Raw genomic sequence first — 21,837 nt, 5'->3', positions numbered from 1 at the left:
CCAGTCACTTGTTCATTTATAGTGGTCAAATATTCGAGACCTGGTCTGTACCGTATAAAAGCGAATACAGACATACACTACAGACAGGACACAATGTAAAATGTAAGACCTCAGTGCTGTTCGCTCCAGTCAAAAGTTTGTATTTAATTTTTTAAGCCTACACCACATGCAGATTATGTCAACCAAAATAAAAAAGGAAAATGGGACTAGAAAGTGCTCTCGGTAAAGTAGCATTTCTCTCTTAATTGTTTCCCACCCAGAATTAAGGATTTCAACCCTCTCCTGGAGCAGCCTGTGCTGTAACCACGTAAGCAACATGCCCTACAAAATAAGTATAGTGGTAAACACAGGACCTTCAAGGGCATTCAAACAGTAATTCTGCATTTCTATTACTATTTTGGGGAGGAAGGGAAAGGGGGAACAGAGATGTTCAGTTTGTAAGCTTCCAGGGGAACCTGCAATTACAACCAAAGATGACTTGGGTGACAAGGTATAAAAGCAGCAGCAACAATTCCTCTGCAACCTGTCCACAGAAGCTCCCTCCCTCCCTCCCTCTGTGCGTGCTTCTCCCCTTCCCAGAAGCCAGCACGGGCCCCGCAGAGCACCCGGGTCTGACCCAGGGCCTTACGTGGGCCCCGTCCTCCTGCTGGGTCTGCACAAAAGTGAAGTTTCAACTTCTGTAAATATAGCTCAAAACCACCAGCTTCCAAGAACCAGATTTTTTTACACGAGTCAGAACTGGAAAGACACGGCAGTGCCGCCAGGCTCCCTCCTGCCCTCGGGTCCGCAGGCGTTCCCCTTGGCTAAAGGCAACGCTCTGTGTGTCAGCCGCGTCCTGCATCCATCCCTCCACCTGCTTTTACCTTGTCGATTGAAATCCATCGGAGGCTGTTTGCAGTCCTGAGCTCTGTGACCACTGGCCCCACAGTTGTAACAGGAGAGATTCCCATTTTTTTTGTGACTCGAACCATTGCTGTTTCCCATCATTCCCTGTGCCTGATACACCCCTGCTGTCCCTGCCATAAAGTTCTGCATCGGCGGTACCGCAAACGTCGACTGCCCGGTCATTACGGAGTCCGGTGCTATACCGCTGTTGTAGGCGGTGTGGACCACGGGGAAAGTCGTGCTGCTGTTGTACTGCTGCGTGTTGATGTAGCCGTTACTACACAAAGGGTTGAAGGGCAGAAATGGAAAAGTAAACATTGAAGGTCCTGAAAACGGGTGCTGAAAATAGTTAGCGTAGCTGACGGTCATCCCGCTCGAACCACAGTTCCCGCTACAGCCGCAGGAGCTGCACACCATGCACCCAGGCGGCTGTGGCTGCTGCTGCTGGTGGTGATGGTGGTGATGGTTCTGGTTTGGTACCGGGATGCTCCCTGCAGATCCGCTGCTGCTGCTGCTGCTACTGCTGCTGCTGCTGCTGCTGCTGCTGTAGAAGTTGTTCTCAGCGACGGATGAGAGCGTGGGGCTGGAGCTGGGTGCGGGGCAGCTGGGCAGGTTCGCCATGGTTGCAAACGACGTGGAGGGGTGGCTGCTGGAGGAGGCTGCATTGCTGTTTGCGCAGAAGCTGCCTTGCATTGGCGCCACTGGCACGCTGCTCATCGCAGAAAAGGCAACTTTGGTGTTGGCTGTGTACAGAGCAGTCCGGGGATTTATTATTGCAGGGGACACCGTTATTTGCATATTACTGGAGCAGGAAGTCTGTCCGGCAATGGCAGAATCTGTAGGAAGAGATGAAGACACCAGGAGTTTGATGGGTGGACGAGCCACGTGGAAGACTGTGCTGGATGTTACAGTGGCAGCAGTACTCGTTTCTACTATTAATCCTGGCTGTTGAGCCGTTTTTATCACTCTGTCCAGAGTCGAAGCATGTATGACTTTGGTTCGAGGACCAAAGTTAATCGTGGATGTGGGTGAGCTGTTCTCAGCAGCCCCTGACAGCACCTGCAAGGGCTGGTGGGGAGCAGATGCAGCCATTACGTCCACCACTGCATTTCCAAAGCTCTTCTCCATTTTTATGCTACCCCTCGGTCCGGGAGAAACTTTATTTCTTTCTTCTAAAGATAAAAGCGAATGCATAGACGACGAAAGTAGCTTCATGTCTGCATTGCCGCGGTCTGATTTATGCACCGAATTTAGCATCCGGATGGGGGTGATATGAGTAGAGGCCGCTGACATCATTTGCATTGGCAGAGCGTGGTGGCCGGACGGATTGGAGCCTGCGTCGTTTTGCACTGGTAAGACCTGAGCCGTGGGTCTGGCAGAGCTCGAAGTGAAATGATTCAGTAACATCACTGGCTTTTCCTTTTCTGAACCGTCTAAGTGAATCTCTAAACCTGGGGACAGAAACATCTATGAACACAACTGCTTCACCTGACAAAGCTGGGCAACACAGGCACCCTCTTTGGTTGTTCCTGCTTACGTCTCTCGTTCTCCTCTGCGCTGTCCGAGCTCTCTTCCCTTGTCTGGATCCCCATGGGGCTGGAAGAAGAGCTGGAATACTCGGAAGAGCTGCCCTCCCGAGGCAGTGGGTGGGCTGGCTGATCCACATCCACTCGCAGCTCTGCAGATAAAGGGTGTGCGAGCAATCAGGGAATGCAAAAACAAGTGGCAACACCTACTCGACGGGACTTAATTACAACTGCTCCACGACACCATCTAACATACAGCAATGCTCATGATTTACAGAGAAGCGGGAGTCTGGAGGCGTAACGGTCGCTGACTAGTGCAGCTAGCCAGTCACACAGAAGCCGTGAAGAGGCAACTACTTTTTATTGCACTCCATATACACAGGAATCGGACTTTTTGATTGCTCCCTATTAAGCCAATGGCATTTTGGAAGACAAAGCTTATGACAGGTTGGTGAAAAAGCAGTATAAGAATGAGCTCGCTCTTGTGCAAGGACATATTCAGCCCCGAGAGCACAACAGTGTCCTCTGCTCCTCTTTCTTACCTGCAGCATGGTTGCCTCGAATACTCTGGATAGGCCCTACATGCGTAGTTGGGGGAACCCTTGCCACTCCGCTGCTGTTAACTGAAGAAGGTGTTGTAGGGTTTAGGCACCGTTTCTCCGATTTTTCTCTACAGGGTAAAGGAGAAAGGTATGAAGAAACAAAAAAACAGCTAAAGCACAACAGACAAATCAATTTCTGAATGAAACTGAAGCAGACAAAGGCCACTAAATAATCCATTTAAAAGTTATGCTAATTTCAAATGGAAGCATTTGGAAATTACATCAGTCTTGACCATAGCTTCTTGCCAGCAGTTACATTTGGCCTTTTTGCCATCTGGTTACAATACTAATGCTCTTATTTGTACAAGGTAAAGCATCACCAAATGGTGACTAAATTCTATCGCACATTACGTAAGCACATCTCAAACCTAGCCAGGCATTCCAAAATGAAAGAGAAGCCAAACGCAGTCCAAAGTTTTAATTTTGCAAACACACTCTGGAAAAACTAAGACTGATGAAAAAATGCTGTCGAGGAGCTTTGATAAACGGGCATGGATTTGGATTTTTTAATTGCTTTTTAAGTAACTGCAGTAGCTTCAGAATAAACATTTTCCTCTAAGGGGAACATAAAAACCAGGACAATCTGTTGCATCGATTTCCCCAAAGGCCTATTAATATTGCACGGAGCACTGGCCTTCTTTATATCACCTCCACCACATAAAGCTTTGAATCTCAGGTAGGTGGTAGGGCAAAATCTACATGGGCTTTGCACCTGCTTTACAATATCTATTATAGAAGTTTAAAAACCCCGAACTCTAAGTGACAGTACGTATCTTTTGTAATTTGTTTTACAAATGTCCCCTTCCTTACAAGAGCTGCCAATGTTGACAGGTAAAGACAGGCATTTATGTAACAACTGGGTTGCCAAATCCTTTTACAAATGGAGTTCTCCAATACTTTAGAGCTGGTTATCTCGATCACAACCCTAACAGGCAACAGTAAGCTAGTCAGTACTCCGTATTATCTAATAAGCCTCCGTTTCAAGAGCTTTTCAAAGTAAGCGACACAACTGCAAAGGAAGGGAGATAAGCATTATCCATATTTACAGGTGAGAATTCCTGGTCTGGAAAACAAAGACCATTTTAAACTTGCCTTAAATAATTTACGACCTTAAAAAAACCAGGTTTTCCCTGCCACTTACTTCTCCAACTCTAGCTGGGTCTTGAGCTTCTTCTTTGCTCCCATGGTGAGGGATTCAAACTTATTCAGATCTTCCTCAGTAAGACTCAGAAACTTGTAAAGAAAAAATGTGTGCTTAGTTTTACAGCATGAAATACTCTTATTTATATTTTCAGTAGAGATCAATTCTGAGAGGAAACTTTAAAGTCGTTTTTTTAAACATGTTAATTCAAAGAAACCCTCTACTCCAGTTTTAAATTATAGAGTCAGTGTGGAATAAAAGTGTAGGGGACTGGGATGAAAGAAAGAACATCCGTAGATTAAATTTAATTAGGTGTGTGCTTATACTACCTATTCACAATAAAGATGAAGTAATCTGTGTACAAATTAAAATAGAACTTTGTGCTATAAATGAGTTTAAGGATCTGGTTCTCTTACAACATCACTCTAGTTTTCCTAGTTGTGTCATTTAACACAGAAATCAATGTGCAGCCCTCTCATCGGTTTAACTGGGAAATACACCAAAATTAGATTTTATAATAAAATAGACATAGGATATGAAAATAAAATATATAAATTTATAATAATGAAAATTAAAGCCAGCAACGTACGCTTTTTTAAAACACATTAGAATACATACAGTTTTGCTACTTTATTGAAGAAAAAACCCACTATTTCCCCTCACATAAGGAAGAAAATCCAATCACAAGACTCTGGTAACAGATCATAATTAAATACGTACAACATACTATATCGAGCACAAAGCCATCCCCACTTAGACCTGGCTCAATGTAAGCACTTAGTCCACTGGAGGGCGTTCAAGGCTAAAAGACAGTAAGAGGACCTGAATTTTACAGATGGGGCTGGGTAAATGCTGTAAAAGTCTTCTATTTAGATAAAATCCAGCACACATTGGTATCATTCATGGCTCTTTCTATGCAAATACATAAGCAATTATTTTTCCACAAGAATTTCTGCAGAAAATAAAACCCTCACGCTCACTTGCAGGTACATGCACACGCTAATGTTCGTGTCAGAAATCTATTTTTTAAGATAAGGATAACCAAATGTTTTGGGAGAAAAATCAATCAAGAAGCAGAAAAAAAATATAAAAATCAACAAATGTTAGTTATCTACTGCACATCAAAGGGATGACCAGGGAGGCAGAGCAGAGCTCCTAGAACAGCGTGCAGGTTGGATCTCCGAGCAGTTAGTGGAGAACTCTGAAACAGGCAGCAGCTGTTGAACAGCCCAGGCCCCGGACATAACACAGATTGAAAATAGAAAGGTGGTTTTCATCAAAATATTATTGCTTCAAGAGAGTGCAAACCTTCGCAGCACATGCCAATAACTTCTGCAATTCTCAGGGCAGATGTTTGCAGCCTCTCAGCACCAGAGAACGTAAGGATAATTTAAAAGCTCGCTCCCTTTTCTCAATCTACTGCCCTACCTTCTCCATTGTGAGCTGTTTGAAGACAGGATAGTATTTGTGCAACCGCAGTTTCCTGAGCCAGTCTAAGATCCCGTTTTGCTCCTGTGTCTGAGGGGTCTGTGGACTGGAAGACATTAACATGGGTGAAGAAGAGGTGTCCATCTGGGTGCGATAGGCCAGCGATGAGCCAGTACCTCCTGCATGGGAACAGTGGGGTAGTGCAACGGGAGCAGCGGCCGAGTGCTGAACATGATTCTGAGAAGACTGAATGCCAGCCACTCCACAGATAGGTCTGCAAAATAGTAACATAATTTGATTTAGCACATTGAATCTGTATCACACAGAGTTCAGCTACTACGGCCATACTACTGCTTCCAGGATTTTTGGTAAAATCTGCACTGTTTGATCCAAGTTACAGATTTGTACCTACGCTGCTCAATAGCACAATAAAAACAGTGCAGTAACAAACAGTAAGCTTTATTTTCAGCAGAGGTTTCCTTCTATAATCACAGGTAATATATGTTATACTACTTCTCTGTGATTAAAAAAAACATTTAAAGAAAATGGCCATGGTTCAGCTTTGCATTATTAAAAAAGTGCCCAAATATAATCTGGTGGAATTTTTTTTTTTTACATGTGGAAGTGGCAAAATAACCCACAATATTGGCTCCTTGGAAGATTCTGGGTTTTGTTGGGAGAAAATGAAAAGTGTCTCTTAAGTGAACAAGTTCTGAGTTTGTTAAACCCTAACAAAAGTCAAGAGAATGTCTTTCCTTCTTTTCCCAAGGCTGACTTGTACCTCCCTTGGAAGAAGTTTCCTTCCTCCCTTTGAAAGGAAAACCCCTGCTGTACAAGGAAAAGTTCAAATATGCTGTAAAGGAAAAAAACCATTTCAGAGATGTTGTCATCTCCCTTTGCTCACAAAGACTTACACCAGGGATGACCAGATCTGTGCCTACACTTCGGATGATTATTATTCCTTTAAAGTATGTGATTGAGACCATTACGACTTAAGTAGTGGATCACAAAGAAATCACCCATCACAACAGCTCCACATTGAAGTGTTGATGCTAATTAGTAGTTACAGCTTTAAACATTTTGAGAAACGCTGCTTAGATCGGGTGTTCATAGGTTTCACTGCCAGCAGGAACACTGCACTTGTCTGATCTCATCTCCCACGTAACGCCGGTCAAAAAGTTTCCCTAAATTCTTCCCTGAACATACACATTTCTTTGGCCAAGACAGCCACTACTGATTTCATAACCACGAACGATGAGAGATTCTGTCACAATGCTGGAAAGTTTGGTCCAATGGTAATTACATTTTATATCCTTTGTTTTTGAAGCTGAAGTTGAATTCTTTCTTCTGTTTCCAGTAACTATGTTATATTTTGACTTGCAAACTGTCTGTTACGGAAGTTTTGTTGTCTTTGCGATCAAGTCACTGCAAAACTTTTCTTTAAGCAATTGCCTATCCTGAGCTCTTGCAGTTATTATAATAATATTTTCTTAAGGCATGAACAAATGACAACACTAGGGATGCTAGCAGTACTTTACACCAATATTCTCACCTTTTGTCTGTTTGGGGTAGACGAAGGCTAGAATTTCTTAAAATCTTCTACAGATGAATAGGAAAGTGTAGATGCAAATAAATCCCCAAGGGGACACAGATAATTACCTCTGTAACGGGGTTTTACAACTAACCAGGACAAATGTAAACAAAATAAATATTTCACCTTCCAGATGTTCCCAGTGTAGTTCCTACTTTATAAAGGGAGGGGTTGCCAGGATCTAAAAAGAGGGACAGAAGTTACAAGTGGTATCAGTTTATGGCATGTACATCAGTAGAAAAAAAAAATAATTTTAAACTTTATTTAAACTTACTTGAACTCTGAAGTTGCTGTGAAGGAGATGAAGTGCTGAAGAACTTTCTGACATGGTCATTTTTCACCACATGGGAAGGTAAGGGTGCCAAATACCTGCAGTTCGTCAAAAGCAAACAAACCCCCCCATTCGGTTATATTTGATTTGCAGCTGCCTATGCAATCGTGATTGTAGACTGTACATGACATTTTGAAATTGAATTTGAAATTCTGAAACGAAAACATAAAAGACCTTTCAAATTAATAACACCACACAATTCTGTATCAAAGTAGACTTGAAATGTATGGATATTCATATCCTTAATACTACCTAAACACATTACTGTTGCGTTGCTTTCACTCTGTTTAGTTTCTGTAAAGATGCTTAATTTAGGAACGCTGAACACTTCTAAGGCAGAAAATGTTCAAATATAAACTTGAAAATTTCCTTTTAAATTCACAAACCTGCAGACCATAAAATATAGATGTATCTGTTATTTAATTTTCTCCTCTTTGAGATAAACAGCAGATGCAGAGTCTGGCAGTGTAGGGGAAAAGGCTGTAAAACTTATGTTACGTTTTCCCTGGGATTGCTGTGCCTCTTTGGGGGGAAAAAATGGCAATCTCCTACAACTTTGCAATGTATAAAAAGTGTATTCATCAACATGACTAAACTTCTGTCAGGCAAACCCGACTGCCTTTTGCCAAATCTTCTATAGATTTGAAAATGTATAGAAAATTGTATAAAAAAGAGAGCATTTTGACCGTATGTTTGTAATTTTTAAAAAAGTTTTGAGTAAAAAATAATTCAACTATATACACACACAAAAATGTGCTTTCCACCTTGAAAAATCAGAGTTCTTTTCGGAATTTTTCCAATACGCAGCACTTAAGAGCTTCTTTCTCTGCTCCGAAGATACAACCCTTGCTGTGTAAACGCAGATTGCTGCTCTATTAACCCAGATTTGTAGAAGCTGTTGCTAGCTAAACAGCGGCAGCAGCAACACGCATTTCTCGTCGATAGGCTGCGATCCTCAAAGCGCAGAAGGGACTGTTTGAAATGTTAACGCTGTTTGCCATGAAAAGTAATCTAGGCGTGCACCTGCTGGCTCTGACTATGGAAAAATAATATCCACTGTGGCTCTGCCAAAGGTGGAAAAAAGCCCGTCTCGACCTAGGGAAAATAGGTGTTTAGCAGAAGCTCTAACAAAAAGTTAATCAGTATTTTAAAATGTCATTTAATACTTTGCAGAGATACAGACAGTAGTAGTTGAAAAAAATTTAAGTCCCGCAAATTTTCCTACCCAAATTATTTCAGTATTTAGAAAGAGAGAACTGATGTCACCTGCCACAGATGATGATTTTTAAAATGGTTTAGATTAGATAATGGCCAGGTGATCTGTGATAATGCGTGGAGGTACTAGCTAAGGCTTCAAAAATTTCTTAGCTGTTAATGGCTTCAAAAAATTTAATGGCTTTAATATATACATACATACCCATCTGTTTTAAATTCAAGTAAAATAAACACCACGACAACCTAAAACAACTGAGACAAAAAACTCTGTGAAAGCGGTGGGGGGGGGGGGGAAATCTGCACAACCCATCCCTCAATACAGAAGGATGACTATTCAAGCAACTATTTTTTCCTCACTTTTGGGGGTTTTTTTTAAAGCAGTTTTGGCTATTTTCTGAGCCCAAACCAAGCTTCTGCAAAGCCAATGATCCTCTATTTGTTTTTAACAAGGAATGAGGAAATGTCAATTCTCCAGGAAGCTTAATACAGAATATTATTACCATCTGTATTTCTGAAGAAAGAATTCCTGAAAAATTCTTGTGCACTGGAATTAGTAGAACATCAAGAAATAATGCTTAGGATCAGGCTCTAATTTCTTGAAAGTAATTTAGAATATGAACGTAATATTTCTAGTTCCTGGTTCTTTCTTCCACTTGGGGAAAAAAGCCAAGTGTCAAGATGAAAAAACCCACCACAACAAAAACCCAGCATACCTAAGGTCCGATTCCAGGTCCATGTGGTTCCGTTCTAGGTAAAATGAATCTGGACCAGCTAGGCAAGGAATGAATTTCTCCAAGTTTTCTTCTGGATACAGCTGAGATAGCTAAAGGTGGAGGATATTACAAATAAAAAGTGAAAAGAGGATTTGTTACTCATATAAGATTCAAGGCACAGCAATTTATAAGTCAAACATTTTATGAAATTCAATCCATCTGTATTATCTCAGTACAATTTGAAAAATGTCATTGAACAAAATTACATACAGGGACAAACCATCTCTCTGTTTTCAAAGTATTTTTCGTATCGCCTTTACCTTTGAAATAAATTCAGTCACTTCAGTGGAAGATTTGGTTACCAACGTCACTGAAGAATCAGACCACAGGACCTTAGGAAGTAAAAAAGTATTCAGTTTAGTAACTAACAGTCAGGGGTTTAAGTTTGATTCCAAAAGATCAATAATAGGTACCAAATGTTCCCCATAGACTGCAAGAAAGTTTGTAATGTGTGACACCAATACGGAAAAGCTTTTTTTCTGCACAAGTAACTATTACTCAGTCCTCCCTTGCTGCCCGATTCTTGCTGTTATTATACTTAACAACTATTCTGAATGCTTAAAAAAGCACTTCATAGTTTACACAGTCATTGCACGCTGCAGACATCCAGTATTAAGGAACAGACTACGAAGTAATGGAAATTTTTTTCCTTATTATTAGTGTTAAAGAAAACAGCTGGTTTGTAGAATCTGATGTACAATATGAACAACTCGCCACAGCACAACATTGCCTATTTATAATTAATCAACTCCATATGCCATGCAAAGTTGAAGACGGTAGCGAATCACCCCACTGGAAAAAAAGGCAAAACCTTAGAAACAAAACCTGCCGTTACTGCTCTAGCTACGCTCTTTAGGCACCATCTTGCAGATGCCCTAGAAAAAGGAAATAGCTCAGTATCTCTTCCCATACGCTTTCTGCATTAAGTCATGACATTCTTAGATACGGAGGCATTTATTGGTTGGTAGATGATTAGTTTGAGCCAAAAGTCAGGATTTCTTGGCACGCAGAATATCAGCCCCGGTCTGGCCATGATAAGTCCCTCCAGATATCTGTTCAAGGCGTTTGGAACGCATATGGATCTTCAGCGGTTCTATAGGGGAAGAAGCTGGGTTTATGTGTTTAAGAATCAGGAGGTCATCTTCTCACATGACACCAGTTTCAATGACAACAGAAAACATACACAAAGATTTTCCAGTCATCAGAATGCTGCCAAAAAGACTGATGAGAAGAGAGTATTTCAAAATATATTACATAATGGAGGAATTTCCTCTCTGCAGAGCTGTTATACAAAAAGGGGGGGGGGGGGGGAGAAAAGAAGAAAGAAAAGCAGTTTCTGGTTTTAGAAAGCCTGTGGGGTTTTTTTGTTGTTTTGGGTTTGTTTTTTTTTTTTTTTAAAGTTCATGATAAATGTATACTTTTTTTAGATTCATGAGAAATTTCAGAAAATATAGGAGAAATTTCTCTTTCTTTCTAGTTTTGTAATAACCCAACATTTGTTACAACTTATGTTTTGCTATCTTATACAACAGCAGCATTGCCAAGCGATGCTGGAAACACTGAAGTGCTCTATCTATTGACCTTCTATTCCCAAGCTACTAAACAAAACATGTAATAGTTGGGTTTCTAACCCAGCAAACAGCGATTTATTAGCTCAGCTAAACTATGTACGGTTCTTTCAGTTACAAGCTGTCAAGTGAAATACTGGTAAAAGTAATTTCTGGTATTTATAGAAAAATTTATAATAGGAAAAGATGTCTCACAAGATACTAATACATAACTGGAGTCCAGACAAGTGCATACTTCATAAAGATTTTTAAAACCCCTTGAAAAAATCCTTTCTAATATTGATGACATTTAGAACAATCATGGGATTCAGAAAATTCAGACCATTATCTACGAATCAAGTTGTGCAGAGGTTAATGCTGTCAGCATTGCAAGACAATGCTGGCCCAACACTCTTTCTTGGGTGGTAGTTTTAAAGAAAAACTTTTTGTTGTTGTTGTTGTAGATAATTGAAATTCTACTGTCCATTTTCTTTCGGGTTCTCCTTTTCTCACCAACTGTTTGGCTCCACTGCCTCATTAAGCAAACCCAAGACGTTTTCTGGGCTTTGCATTCTGAATTTTGGAATACGACGTTCCAAGTAGATGGGAGAAAAGCAGTTTGTTGTTTTTTCTTGCCAGCACCCAGAATCCAGTCTCTGCTATTAACACAAGGTTTCACAGAATGAAGTCATCCCTCCACAGAAACCGTGAGCAATGACCGAACCTCCAAAAGCTGCGTAAAAACGGGGGGAAGCCACTTCTCCTAGCAGCTGGTGGCTAACCACTCTCATTCCAAAGAAACTATTCTCACTTCCAGTTTGAATTAGTCTGGCTTCAATTTTCAGACAACGGTTCCTGTTATGCCTTTTCCTGCTAGATTAACACCCTCTTCCCCGTAAAATATTTTCTTCCCTTCGAAAATGCTTTTATATGCTAATCAAATCATCTTTCAGTCAAGTTCTCCAAGTCTCTCCCTACATGGCATTTTCCTCAAGTCCTGAGCAATTTCCACAGCTATTCTCTGTACTCTTCACCATCCCTTATAAACCGGTAACGCCTGAACCGTACGCCGCGGTCTCGCACTCCCCTCAATGCTGACTGCAAAGATAAATGACCATCCTTTCCCATATGTGCAGCGCTGCCTTGTCCTAAATTCTCTTGTTTGTCCGGACTTAAATTCTTTCTAGCTTCTGCACCCCAGCACCTAGACATCCAGTCTGTAAGCGTGGCATGACATTTTCCCCTAAATATATACTTTGTCACAACCTGCTGCATTAGAGTGAATATTTTTATTTTGCCTGTGTCCCGCTCTGCATCATCCACAAATGGTCGCCAACAGCAATTTATCACTTCTTTCAAATCATTGATTATAAAATATGACTAGCATCTATCCCCAAGGAGCCCCACTAGAACAATTTCTGGGATCTGCCAATAAAGTGTGAGAATTTCTTTAAACCCATCCTTAAACGTTATCCTCCCTTCTTTCATAATACAAAACCCCAAAACAATCACCAAAACTTACCTCAAAAGAATATTCAACATTTCTTTCGTTCTTCTTGTGTGCCAGTCCCTTTAATTCCACTTTTTCAACACTCACTATGAAAAAACAAAGCGATAAGAAGAATGAGGAGGATATTCTTAAACACATGCAAAAACGATTACTCTTCGGTAGCGCCAGGAGCTACTTTGAGAGCATCCGACAACGTGCGGCAGTGCTTCAGGTGCACAGCTCGGGCTCGCCTCACTCGGCAGACAGGAAGGTTGGTACCACTGCTCCGTGCTGCTTTCAGTTCAAACCTTAGCAAGGCTTCGTTTCAACCACCACCCAAACAATATGCTAAATGCAAAGTTCCTTATTTCCTCATGGCCTTATCGTACCACTCATCGGCGTAACAACAGAATGCTACACAAACACGCAGGGATTTATCTGAATAGTATCAAGTAGCAAATACCACCGCTCTGAGGGAAAACCTGTGCACAGAGAAAGGAAGACGGGCAAAAGGTCTCCAGGTTTTCAGGGACTGGTTTTGCAAGGAGTTTAGTGTGCTTTTATTGCTGTGCTGACATCACAACTCCTCCTTGACTGCAGTTTCATAGAAAATTTCAGCCTCAATTACTGCAATTTGAGTAAGTTATAAGTAAAAACAAGATCTTACTGTGTAAAGGGTTGAACAACAGTACAGGTCACTGCTTCAATCTCTACGTACGACATGCAACCTTTAAAGATATGATCTTACACATCAGGTATTTCATACGCTAAATTCTTGGGAGACTCATTTCCCGATACGCACAGATCAGAAATGCCATGTCTAACTTTTTGAAGATTATTTTACTGACTTTCTATTTCTCTTGCAACTTTCTCCTGCCTTCTCACTGCATGCATGGGGATACACACATAGAATTTTTCTTATGAAAAGCCAATTTACATTGGCTTAAAAATTCAAAAGCAATTATACTAAACCAAAGTCACTAGGATTTTCCCTCCCAGCAACAGGTGCTTGAAGGGATGCAGGCTGTGCACGTTGTGTTTTCACTTAGAGGCCCTAACAAGCAAAACCTAGAGCCCTACCATTTTGTTTCTGGGGAATCACCATTTACAAAACATTTACCTGTTTTCAAGACTATTTATACAGACTCAAACGTATGTTTATCACATGTAACTTCCTCATAACAGCATGACAAAACAGTTGCGGTGCAAAAGTCACAGTGACAACATTACAACAGGCAACCTGCTTCATCAGCCTCACGCTTCTCTATTGCCCACGGTGAGATGCAGCCAACGCCACCCTACTGCTTGCCTGCAGCTTGGGTCTCCTCTACCTTAAAACAATCATGACCTGAAGTCTTTATCCTGGCCATTAAACAATTTCTGCTGTGTCCTGTTCATTTAAAAAGTGTTACGACCTAGGTCTTGGCTGGTTTAAAGACCTTCTCTTTGAGACTTATTTATTTGCAGTCGAAATTTTTAGAACTGGCAAGTTTTAAATAGATCTACAGATGTTCTTTAACATACAGAATTAACATTTCTTTTATGATCAACTCAACCGTTCCTTCTCCATGTAATTCCCAATTACAATTAACATAAATCCCTGAGTTTGTGAATAATGTGAATTCATTACTTACTACTTTCTCCTGCATATTATGCTTTCTGTAAAGACTTGCTCTTCTTAAAAAGTTTTCAGTGGATTCCTCGCACGCTTCTGAAAGGATTTTACAGTACTACCACGCTGTTACACTGCACGCTGAGCACCACAGGAATAAATCTGCATACCAGATATTGATGAGCTATCCAGACAGTACGCAGTGACACGAAGATTTAAACACGCACATGGTTCAGAGGTTTTCCTGCCATTTTAAGAAAAGTCTACCTCGTTACACTTATTTAAGAGAATTCTAGGCACCCTTAGTTGTGATCACAGTTAAAATATACTGAATATTGATTGAATTATATGTACTTCAGAATTATAATTAGAAAGAACTTGTAAAGTGGATATTGAGGGGGGTATCACCATACTGTTGGTGAAACAGCTGAAGGAAGAGCAAATACCGTCTCGAAAGCCTAGTGTCAACTGCTGCAACATCTGCTCTTGGAGTGGAACAAAGAAAGCCAGAAAGACATAGCAAGCGTTACTTAACATTTGTCGTTTATAGCAAATCCAGTGTCACTTTACTGAAACTGTTCTTATCATTGGCATTTCTACAGTATTCAACTATCATCGCTTTTATCTATTCATTGTTCCTTTACAGTAATTCAAGTGAAACAGGATTACCTATCAGTGTAAAATGAAGCTATTTCTGTTTTACTACATGGGTTAATAACAAACTTTAAATCACCTTGTGGATTTTGTTGTCGTGACAGTTACATGACCTTTCCATGCTAAAGTTCTGGTCTGAACTTGTCCAGTTAATACAATCTGCTGCAGTGAATTTATCCTCTGCAAAACGATTGCAATTAGCAAAGTGAGCCATTAGGTAGGTATTTCTGCAGTGATTCTAAAGTGAATCTTGGTAAGATTAGGTCTGTCCTAGAGCACAAAATACAGTTCACTGTGCAGCAGCAATATGCCGCTAGGGACAAGGGACTGGATAATTTCTGATGTTACACAAAGTGCTCCAGTAATTTTCTCCCAATATCATGAAAAATGTCATCCATGTAAAAAATTCTAGTGTTCTTGTTTAGTTTGTCAAGTTGTCTGTTTTTGTTATGCAGCCCCTCACATATTCTTCGTATTATTTAATGTGTGGTTGATTTTATTAAAATAGCCTTCCTAAACCCACCGTGAAGCTTAATTTTATTCAGAGCAATCAATCATACAAAACTCAGGAAGAAAAAGGTGTCATCCACCAAGCAGGCATGAGTGGATATTAAATTGGCTATCTAACAAATTATAAAGTAAAAAAAAAAAGTGGGTTTTTTTAAACTATATTTACTCTCAAAAGCATAGGAAATTGCTCAAAGAGCTGACTCTCCCCCATATAACTATAAATGATTCCACAACCAGAAAAGAATTAAGTACAGAATTAAGGACACATGATACTGTTGTCTTTTCAGGATGCTGAATTCAACAAAACTCAAGCTTCCCAATACATGGGATATTCACTATTTTTTTTTATGTTTCTAATTCAGGAGGTAGCCAGCACAAGTATAGATGCACTACGTTAAACCTGAGCTTTAGATCTGGACCTAAACAACGGGAACTCATCCACAAATAGTCCAGCTACACGCTCCACGTCAGGTTTTGTTGTGCATAGGACAGGAACCAACGGGAGGAGCTTGGCAGGGCTGCCATCTCAAAGACATACCTTTCTGTCTGCTCCTCTCTCCCAGTACTGCCCTGTAAAACGATCCAAGAAAAGCACTTGTGTGTGTATGCGTACGTGCTTACTAAGCTGCATTGGCAGAGGGCTCAGAAGACTTTTCATCATGGAGATATATACATAATTATCTGGGAAATTAAGGCAGGTAAGTGAAACAGTTGGAGGAGATCACAAACAGCATAGAAAAGGAGTAAAGAAATACAAAGGAGGTTTGTAGAACTTCAGTGCTCCCATCAAGGCTGCGGTACACTGTGTTACAAGTGTCCTGTGGCATCATTTGGAAAAGGGCAGAGTAACAACCCTAAGCATACATTCATAGTTACTAGGAATCAGATTTTTAAATAGCTGAACCTTCATCTTTTGTTGAACTCCACTTTGAAAGGGCAGCAGACAGGACAAAAACATCTTCATTCACTTGCAGAGATTTTCTGTAATCAAATTTCTGAAGGGTTTTTTATCATTATTACTTTACTTGCTGTATTCTTCATGTAGTTTTCAATCGTACCTAGAATTGTATCAAGTATGGAAACTTGTGTTTGAAATACTACAGCACAGAGGCAGAGTTAGTTCCTCTAATGGCACAATTTCTAAGTCATCTTTTCTCCTTTCCCAATAGTGCTTTTTTGTGTCGCCCCCCCCTTCCAAAATGTCAAGGTAAAACAGATCCAGTGAGTTTGCAGCCATTTTATTCAGGTCTGTTTTCCTATGCTAGCCTGGGATTTTTACCCATTTGGCTGATATTAGTACATTTGTCATCTGATCAGTGTTTCTGTTCTTCCCTCTCCTCCAGACCAGGCATTAAACCTTCTGGCTTTCTTGATGCCACCCACTGACCAGCCTCTCCCTCTCAAAGAGCAACAAGTCAGCAGCTACATAAAGTGAAAGACCGATTCAAACACTTCAGGATCACCCACTCCTGGCAGGTCAAGGTCAGGGTAAAATACACAGTGGATGTGTGCAAAAGTAGGAAATACATCATTTTTTGGAAGCCACGTTAATATCCCATTGTAGGTTATGGTTTTTATAACCCCCTTTTTTTTCAACTTCTGGATCAAGCCTCTGTTAACCAGTAAAAAGACTAGATAGATCAATGTCTCAATCCACACTGAGAATGTTCGTGTTCCTTCTGAAGAAGTAAAAAATTCAAGATAGTCATATGTGTTGATTGAAGGCTAGCCCTTTTTCACAATATCCATATTTCAGCATTAACACCAGCACTCTAGAACTAAATCAAACACCCATGCCACCAGTTTTACTGTGCAAATCAATATAATTTGTACCAGTATGTTTCTCCTTTGATTTCATTAATAGCTTTACAGAGTGTTGTTCTCTTCAGCAGTATTCTTTAGCAAAAGCAGCTTTTTTGGTGCAACACTAGATGAAAACTACAGATAAGACTGCAAGCCAGCAGCACATCATGAGAGCTGAGCAATGGGGTTAAAGTGACATTGAAACTACCAGGAAGAATTTACCACTAGTCTGAAAGAGTAATTTCTACTCTATACCTAGCTAGTTATTTTCCTTTTTATTAAATCACTGCATGTAAGTTCAGTTTGCGTGGCGTGTAGCATGGAAATACTGGTCTCCAGTATTCATTCAGGTGGTAAAATCTGAGAGTTGAGACTGGGTTGAACCTGTGCAGCTCTTGAGACATGGTACTTGACCAAAAAAAAAAGTAGAAATGCTACACTTTAAGCAGGAAAAAAACCCATAAGTAAAATTCTTTAGTTTGTGTTATGCAGGAGGCCAAGTACATAATCATAATTTATGCTTCTGGCTTTAAAGATTTATTAATTTTCATTCATGAAGTTGTGCCTTCATGGAAAATAAGCACTCAAACACAAATACAGCAACTGAATTTTTGCTGAAAAGGTCTACCTAACAAAAAGGAACTAATAAAATACTTTCCACATCCTTGTTTACACAGAAGTGGTAACCAAAAATGCAACACCAAGACTTTCACATGCCAGCTCCTCTTGTTTTTCTGAAAGAAATACTTCAAAAGCAGCATTACTCAATTACTGTTGTCCATTAGACAGCAGGAGACAATCCCAAGTGACTGCACAAAAACTGGAAACAAAAACCCACAAAGTCTCCCCGCTCAACCCTCAAACCCACCAGTATTTATATTCCCATATAGGCAAAAGCGAGGCAAAACAGGAGAAAGTTTATTTGCTAGTTTCAAAGCACATTTAGGGCAACAAAGTACATGAAATTACAAAGTTTAGGGGTTTGTCTTTTAAACAGAAAGATCAGCTGATCAACTGAATTGAAGCTGAGAAACTGCTTTAAGTATCAGCCTAAGATAAGAGGGGATTTTGCCTGTTTTTCAGAAAGCTTCCTGCTTTTGCATTTCTGAACTTTTTAAAGCTTTTTATTTAGGCTATAATGGAGAATTAAAAAACCCCCTAAGATAACAGTCTCCTTACCAGCAAATACATCAATCCTCTTCTGCCACAAACATACAAGACCAAGTTTTCTAATCAACTAAATTTATTTTATTTCTCTAGCCTCATACTCCTCAAAACTTCAATTATTCATTAACTCAAGTACCAGAGGCCTGAAGAAAACTTGCAGAATCAAATAGTAGTTTTTCAAAGCACATACGGAAATGGTTGGCCAGAGTCTAAGATTAACAGCAAGCTGAAATTAGTGAGAATCAAGAGCTAAATAGCTCAGGTATTGATCAGCATCTTTCAGGTTTCCCAGAGTTTGGTCTTAATAACTCCCAGGACCTCAAATCAGGTCAATCTCGTGTTTATTTACTAGAATTCCTTTAACAAATCAGACAACTACAATATTAGCTTGTAAGAGTTTTGTCATTAAAGCCAAAAAGGAGCTGGCACTGCTGATCTGTCCCTGAGACTTCTTCAGAGGAAGATTTCGCTGGAAGAGCATCCCCGAGGCCTCACTTCAGACAAAGCTTAGACGAACGTTCAAACTCCGACCTAGTAGGCTCTGAATCACTAAATGCTAAGAGGATGACACTGAAACCATTCAACTCGAACTTTGCTCTATTCAACAACCAGCAAAAGCACACCTTGGATGGTTTCATGACACATTAACTCACAAGCTGTTCCTTTTAGGTAAGAGGTATCCAATCTGCATCAAAGTATTGATGGGCCAGAGTCCAAATGATGGAATAACAAGAGATGCTTCCTTATATATAGTGTTTGTTCTTACAGAAATTGTGCTTCTGCAGAGCGAAATAACATGAAAAGGCAGGTCACAGAATGTATTTGTAAACTGCAAGCGTATCAAACAATTAAAAAGTGTCAGAGGTAATTAAGTGACAAACGCACATCATGCAGCTATGATCTTGCCTAGCTATAGCTATACCGGGTGGAAAAATTCTTCCACTTGAGAGCAACAACAACAACTGTTTATAGAGTATTTCCTTAAATGGGGGAAACAGGTAAGGAAATAAGATCACTTTCAAAAAGAAACACTTACCTTACTACTTCTAGAAAAAGTCAAATATTGGAAAGGATAAAACAATTCTCTCTACCGTTCACTACATTGATTTGTCATGTAAGAATGACCTTTCATTATTATATTAGTAGCGAAAAGAAATGACATCTCATTCTCAGAACTCTCTAGACGCAGCAGGGTAATTTATTAAGATATTAACCTGTTTTCACATAATACAGTGGTTATGGATTGAGAAAGCATCGTGTGAAGAGGTGTAACTGGGACACCAAAGCGATCCCAAAACCTTTATGCAAATATAAAGCTACTGCTTGCTAAGAAACAGTTAAAGTGAACTACAAGTTATGTAGAATTTACATCCCCCCTCCAAAAGAGGGCAGAAAAAACTGCGGTTGGTATGAAAGCACAGTAAGATCTTTACTTATTCTTCCCACATTGGGTATCTTCAAAAGGACTCCATGAAGCCTGACCCATCTGGAAATCAAAGACCACATTCCAGGGAGAATACTACTACATTTACAGTATCTTTGAAACTTAGCAATGACCACAGCAATACAAAAATCATTGAAACACTCTTGAAAAGAAGTCACATGTTCACTTGAGACTCCAAATGGAGCAGACATTTTTTCCATTACCAGATTCTTTAAACTAAGTATCCTGCAGGAACTACTGCCTGGCTCACACAAATTCAGGAGGAGCCAGGATTAATTACCATCACAGCTTTCGTTTAGAAAACAAAGGAGGGAAAATTTAGCAGAGGACAAAAAGGGACCTCTTTCTCCCCCATTCCTGTGACTGAAGCTGATGAAGCAGAGTCCCTCATAGTACATGACCCAAGAACTACTGGCTAGCAGTTACTGAGCACATCATATTGCTTGCTGCTCCCTGCACTTCCACTTTTGGCCTTTACTTCTCTTAAGATTAACTTAAAAGTCAATGCTAAGTCGATCTTTGTCTCTCCATAAGACAGATGGTTTTGTGGAGACAAAGGGAGAAAACAGAACTCAAGTTTAAGGTATGTTGGACTTGTCAGGACCCAGTTCAGCCTCATAACAGGGTTCACTGTCCGGTTTTCTGCTGGTATCTCTCAAGACTAAAAGTAGAAAAGCAGACAGCAGCTTTTCCATGATGTCTGCTTATAAAAGGAAGCTACAGCTAGGAAAAAACTCATAACCAAACAGAACCATTTTACTAGCTAGCACAAAAGTCTTCTGGCTAGCTGCTGCCTCTACAAAAACACACAGGAAGACACTGGAAATTAAAGCTTGATGGACATAATGAAAAATTTCTGTTAGCAGCAACATTAGTGGAAGAAATACTTTCAGAACTGTCATTTTTCTTTGTAAGAAATAAGGATTCTTCCAATTTAGGGAATATTTAAGATCAAAAGCAACACAGACTTAAAGTGAGTTTAAGGGACAAGTTTATCCTACTTTAATTTAAAAGCAAGACTGAGGACTATGAACTGCAATATTCCACAGGAAATAATGACACAGCTTTTTTAAAAATCAAGGACATTAGCTTACTTTTGGCAGCACATAGGAAGCACTAATATACAGGGATTGTATCACCCACCCCCAAACCAGTAGCTTTCACGTTCCTGCTATTTCCTCAGTTTGGCTTATTTAACTTGCCAACTAAGTGACCTTCTTATGTTTCTCCAAAAAAAAAAAGACACACATATATCTTAGTTTTTAAGATTTTAATTGAATTTGTACATTATTTTTATTAATACCAAATGATACTGTCAGCACATTAGCCAACCACAAAAGCCAATCAACCTAAAGAATGGTTTCGCAACTTCATTGGATTCAAAAGCTTAAATAAAACAAAAAGCTGTCTCCAGTGAAAGCTGGAAAAGACTCCCATCTGGACAGGAAAGTAAAACCCTGAAGAATCAGTCAGCTGCTTTCAAAAAATCAAGATACAGCTTCAAACACTGATTTTAAGGTTCTTACCAAATACTTCAGGCCAAGAGTACTAACTTTTGCATTACTGCTGCTGAGCTGCCTGCCATTGCCACTGAATAGACAACTGCCTTACAAGTTGCCTTTTTTCTTTTCTAATGCCAGAAAAAGCTTTTACGGAATAAATTATCTAGAAAGGGCTGCCATATTGGACGTATTTGTGTAACAGTTCCATGGCCTTACTAAATCTGAGCACCAACACATGTCACTAAACAGGTGCTGTGCCTTGAAACATATACGTACCAAGGATATGCTGGTGAAATATATATAATAACGCTCTGGGCAGAAAGAGCGCTACGATACAGAGCCAAGAAAGGCTGCAAGAGAGTTTGACATTAGTTACGGACAATTGAGCAACAGGTAAAACATATTCCTTAGTTCAGTTTTGAACAAATAGCTCTAATCAAGCGAAGATGTATCTCTATAGTGTCAGGCAGAACAGATCCAAAAAGGAATCCTTAACTGTGTTTTTTTTAATACCATGGAAACACTTCGGCATTTTCAAGCACAATTTTAGGTAAACACTTGCAACACTGAAGGCTTAAAGGTATCCTACAACAAATTTAGAGGCACTAGTCAGAGTC

At 40.0% G+C, this 21,837-nt stretch overlaps 1 protein-coding gene across 2 annotated transcripts in view; it reads right to left on the bottom strand.

Moving 5' to 3' along the window:
* ZCCHC14 (zinc finger CCHC-type containing 14) overlaps positions 1–21,837 on the bottom strand; it is a 51,964-nt gene that overhangs the window by 1,996 nt on the left and 28,131 nt on the right. Inside the window, exons 3-12 of one of the 2 annotated variants that reach the window (XM_010313101.2) lie at positions 12,562–12,635; positions 9,753–9,824; positions 9,433–9,542; positions 7,448–7,542; positions 7,300–7,354; positions 5,583–5,856; positions 4,155–4,246; positions 2,954–3,081; positions 2,423–2,563; positions 864–2,336 (exon numbers count right to left, since the gene is read on the bottom strand). In XM_010313101.2, coding sequence (XP_010311403.2) covers positions 864–2,336; positions 2,423–2,563; positions 2,954–3,081; positions 4,155–4,246; positions 5,583–5,856; positions 7,300–7,354; positions 7,448–7,542; positions 9,433–9,542; positions 9,753–9,824; positions 12,562–12,635 — 2,514 coding nt within the window. The remainder of the gene's footprint in view (positions 1–863; positions 2,337–2,422; positions 2,564–2,953; positions 3,082–4,154; positions 4,247–5,582; positions 5,857–7,299; positions 7,355–7,447; positions 7,543–9,432; positions 9,543–9,752; positions 9,825–12,561; positions 12,636–21,837) is intronic. The other variant, XM_075766067.1, reaches the window with a different exon arrangement.

The sequence above is a fragment of the Balearica regulorum genome, chromosome 13 (assembly GCF_011004875.1).
Source record: "Balearica regulorum gibbericeps isolate bBalReg1 chromosome 13, bBalReg1.pri, whole genome shotgun sequence".
NCBI classification, from domain to species: Eukaryota; Metazoa; Chordata; class Aves; order Gruiformes; family Gruidae; genus Balearica; species Balearica regulorum.
The sequence above is the reverse complement of the archived record's forward strand: the minus strand, read 5'-3'. Positions and strand labels throughout refer to the sequence as shown.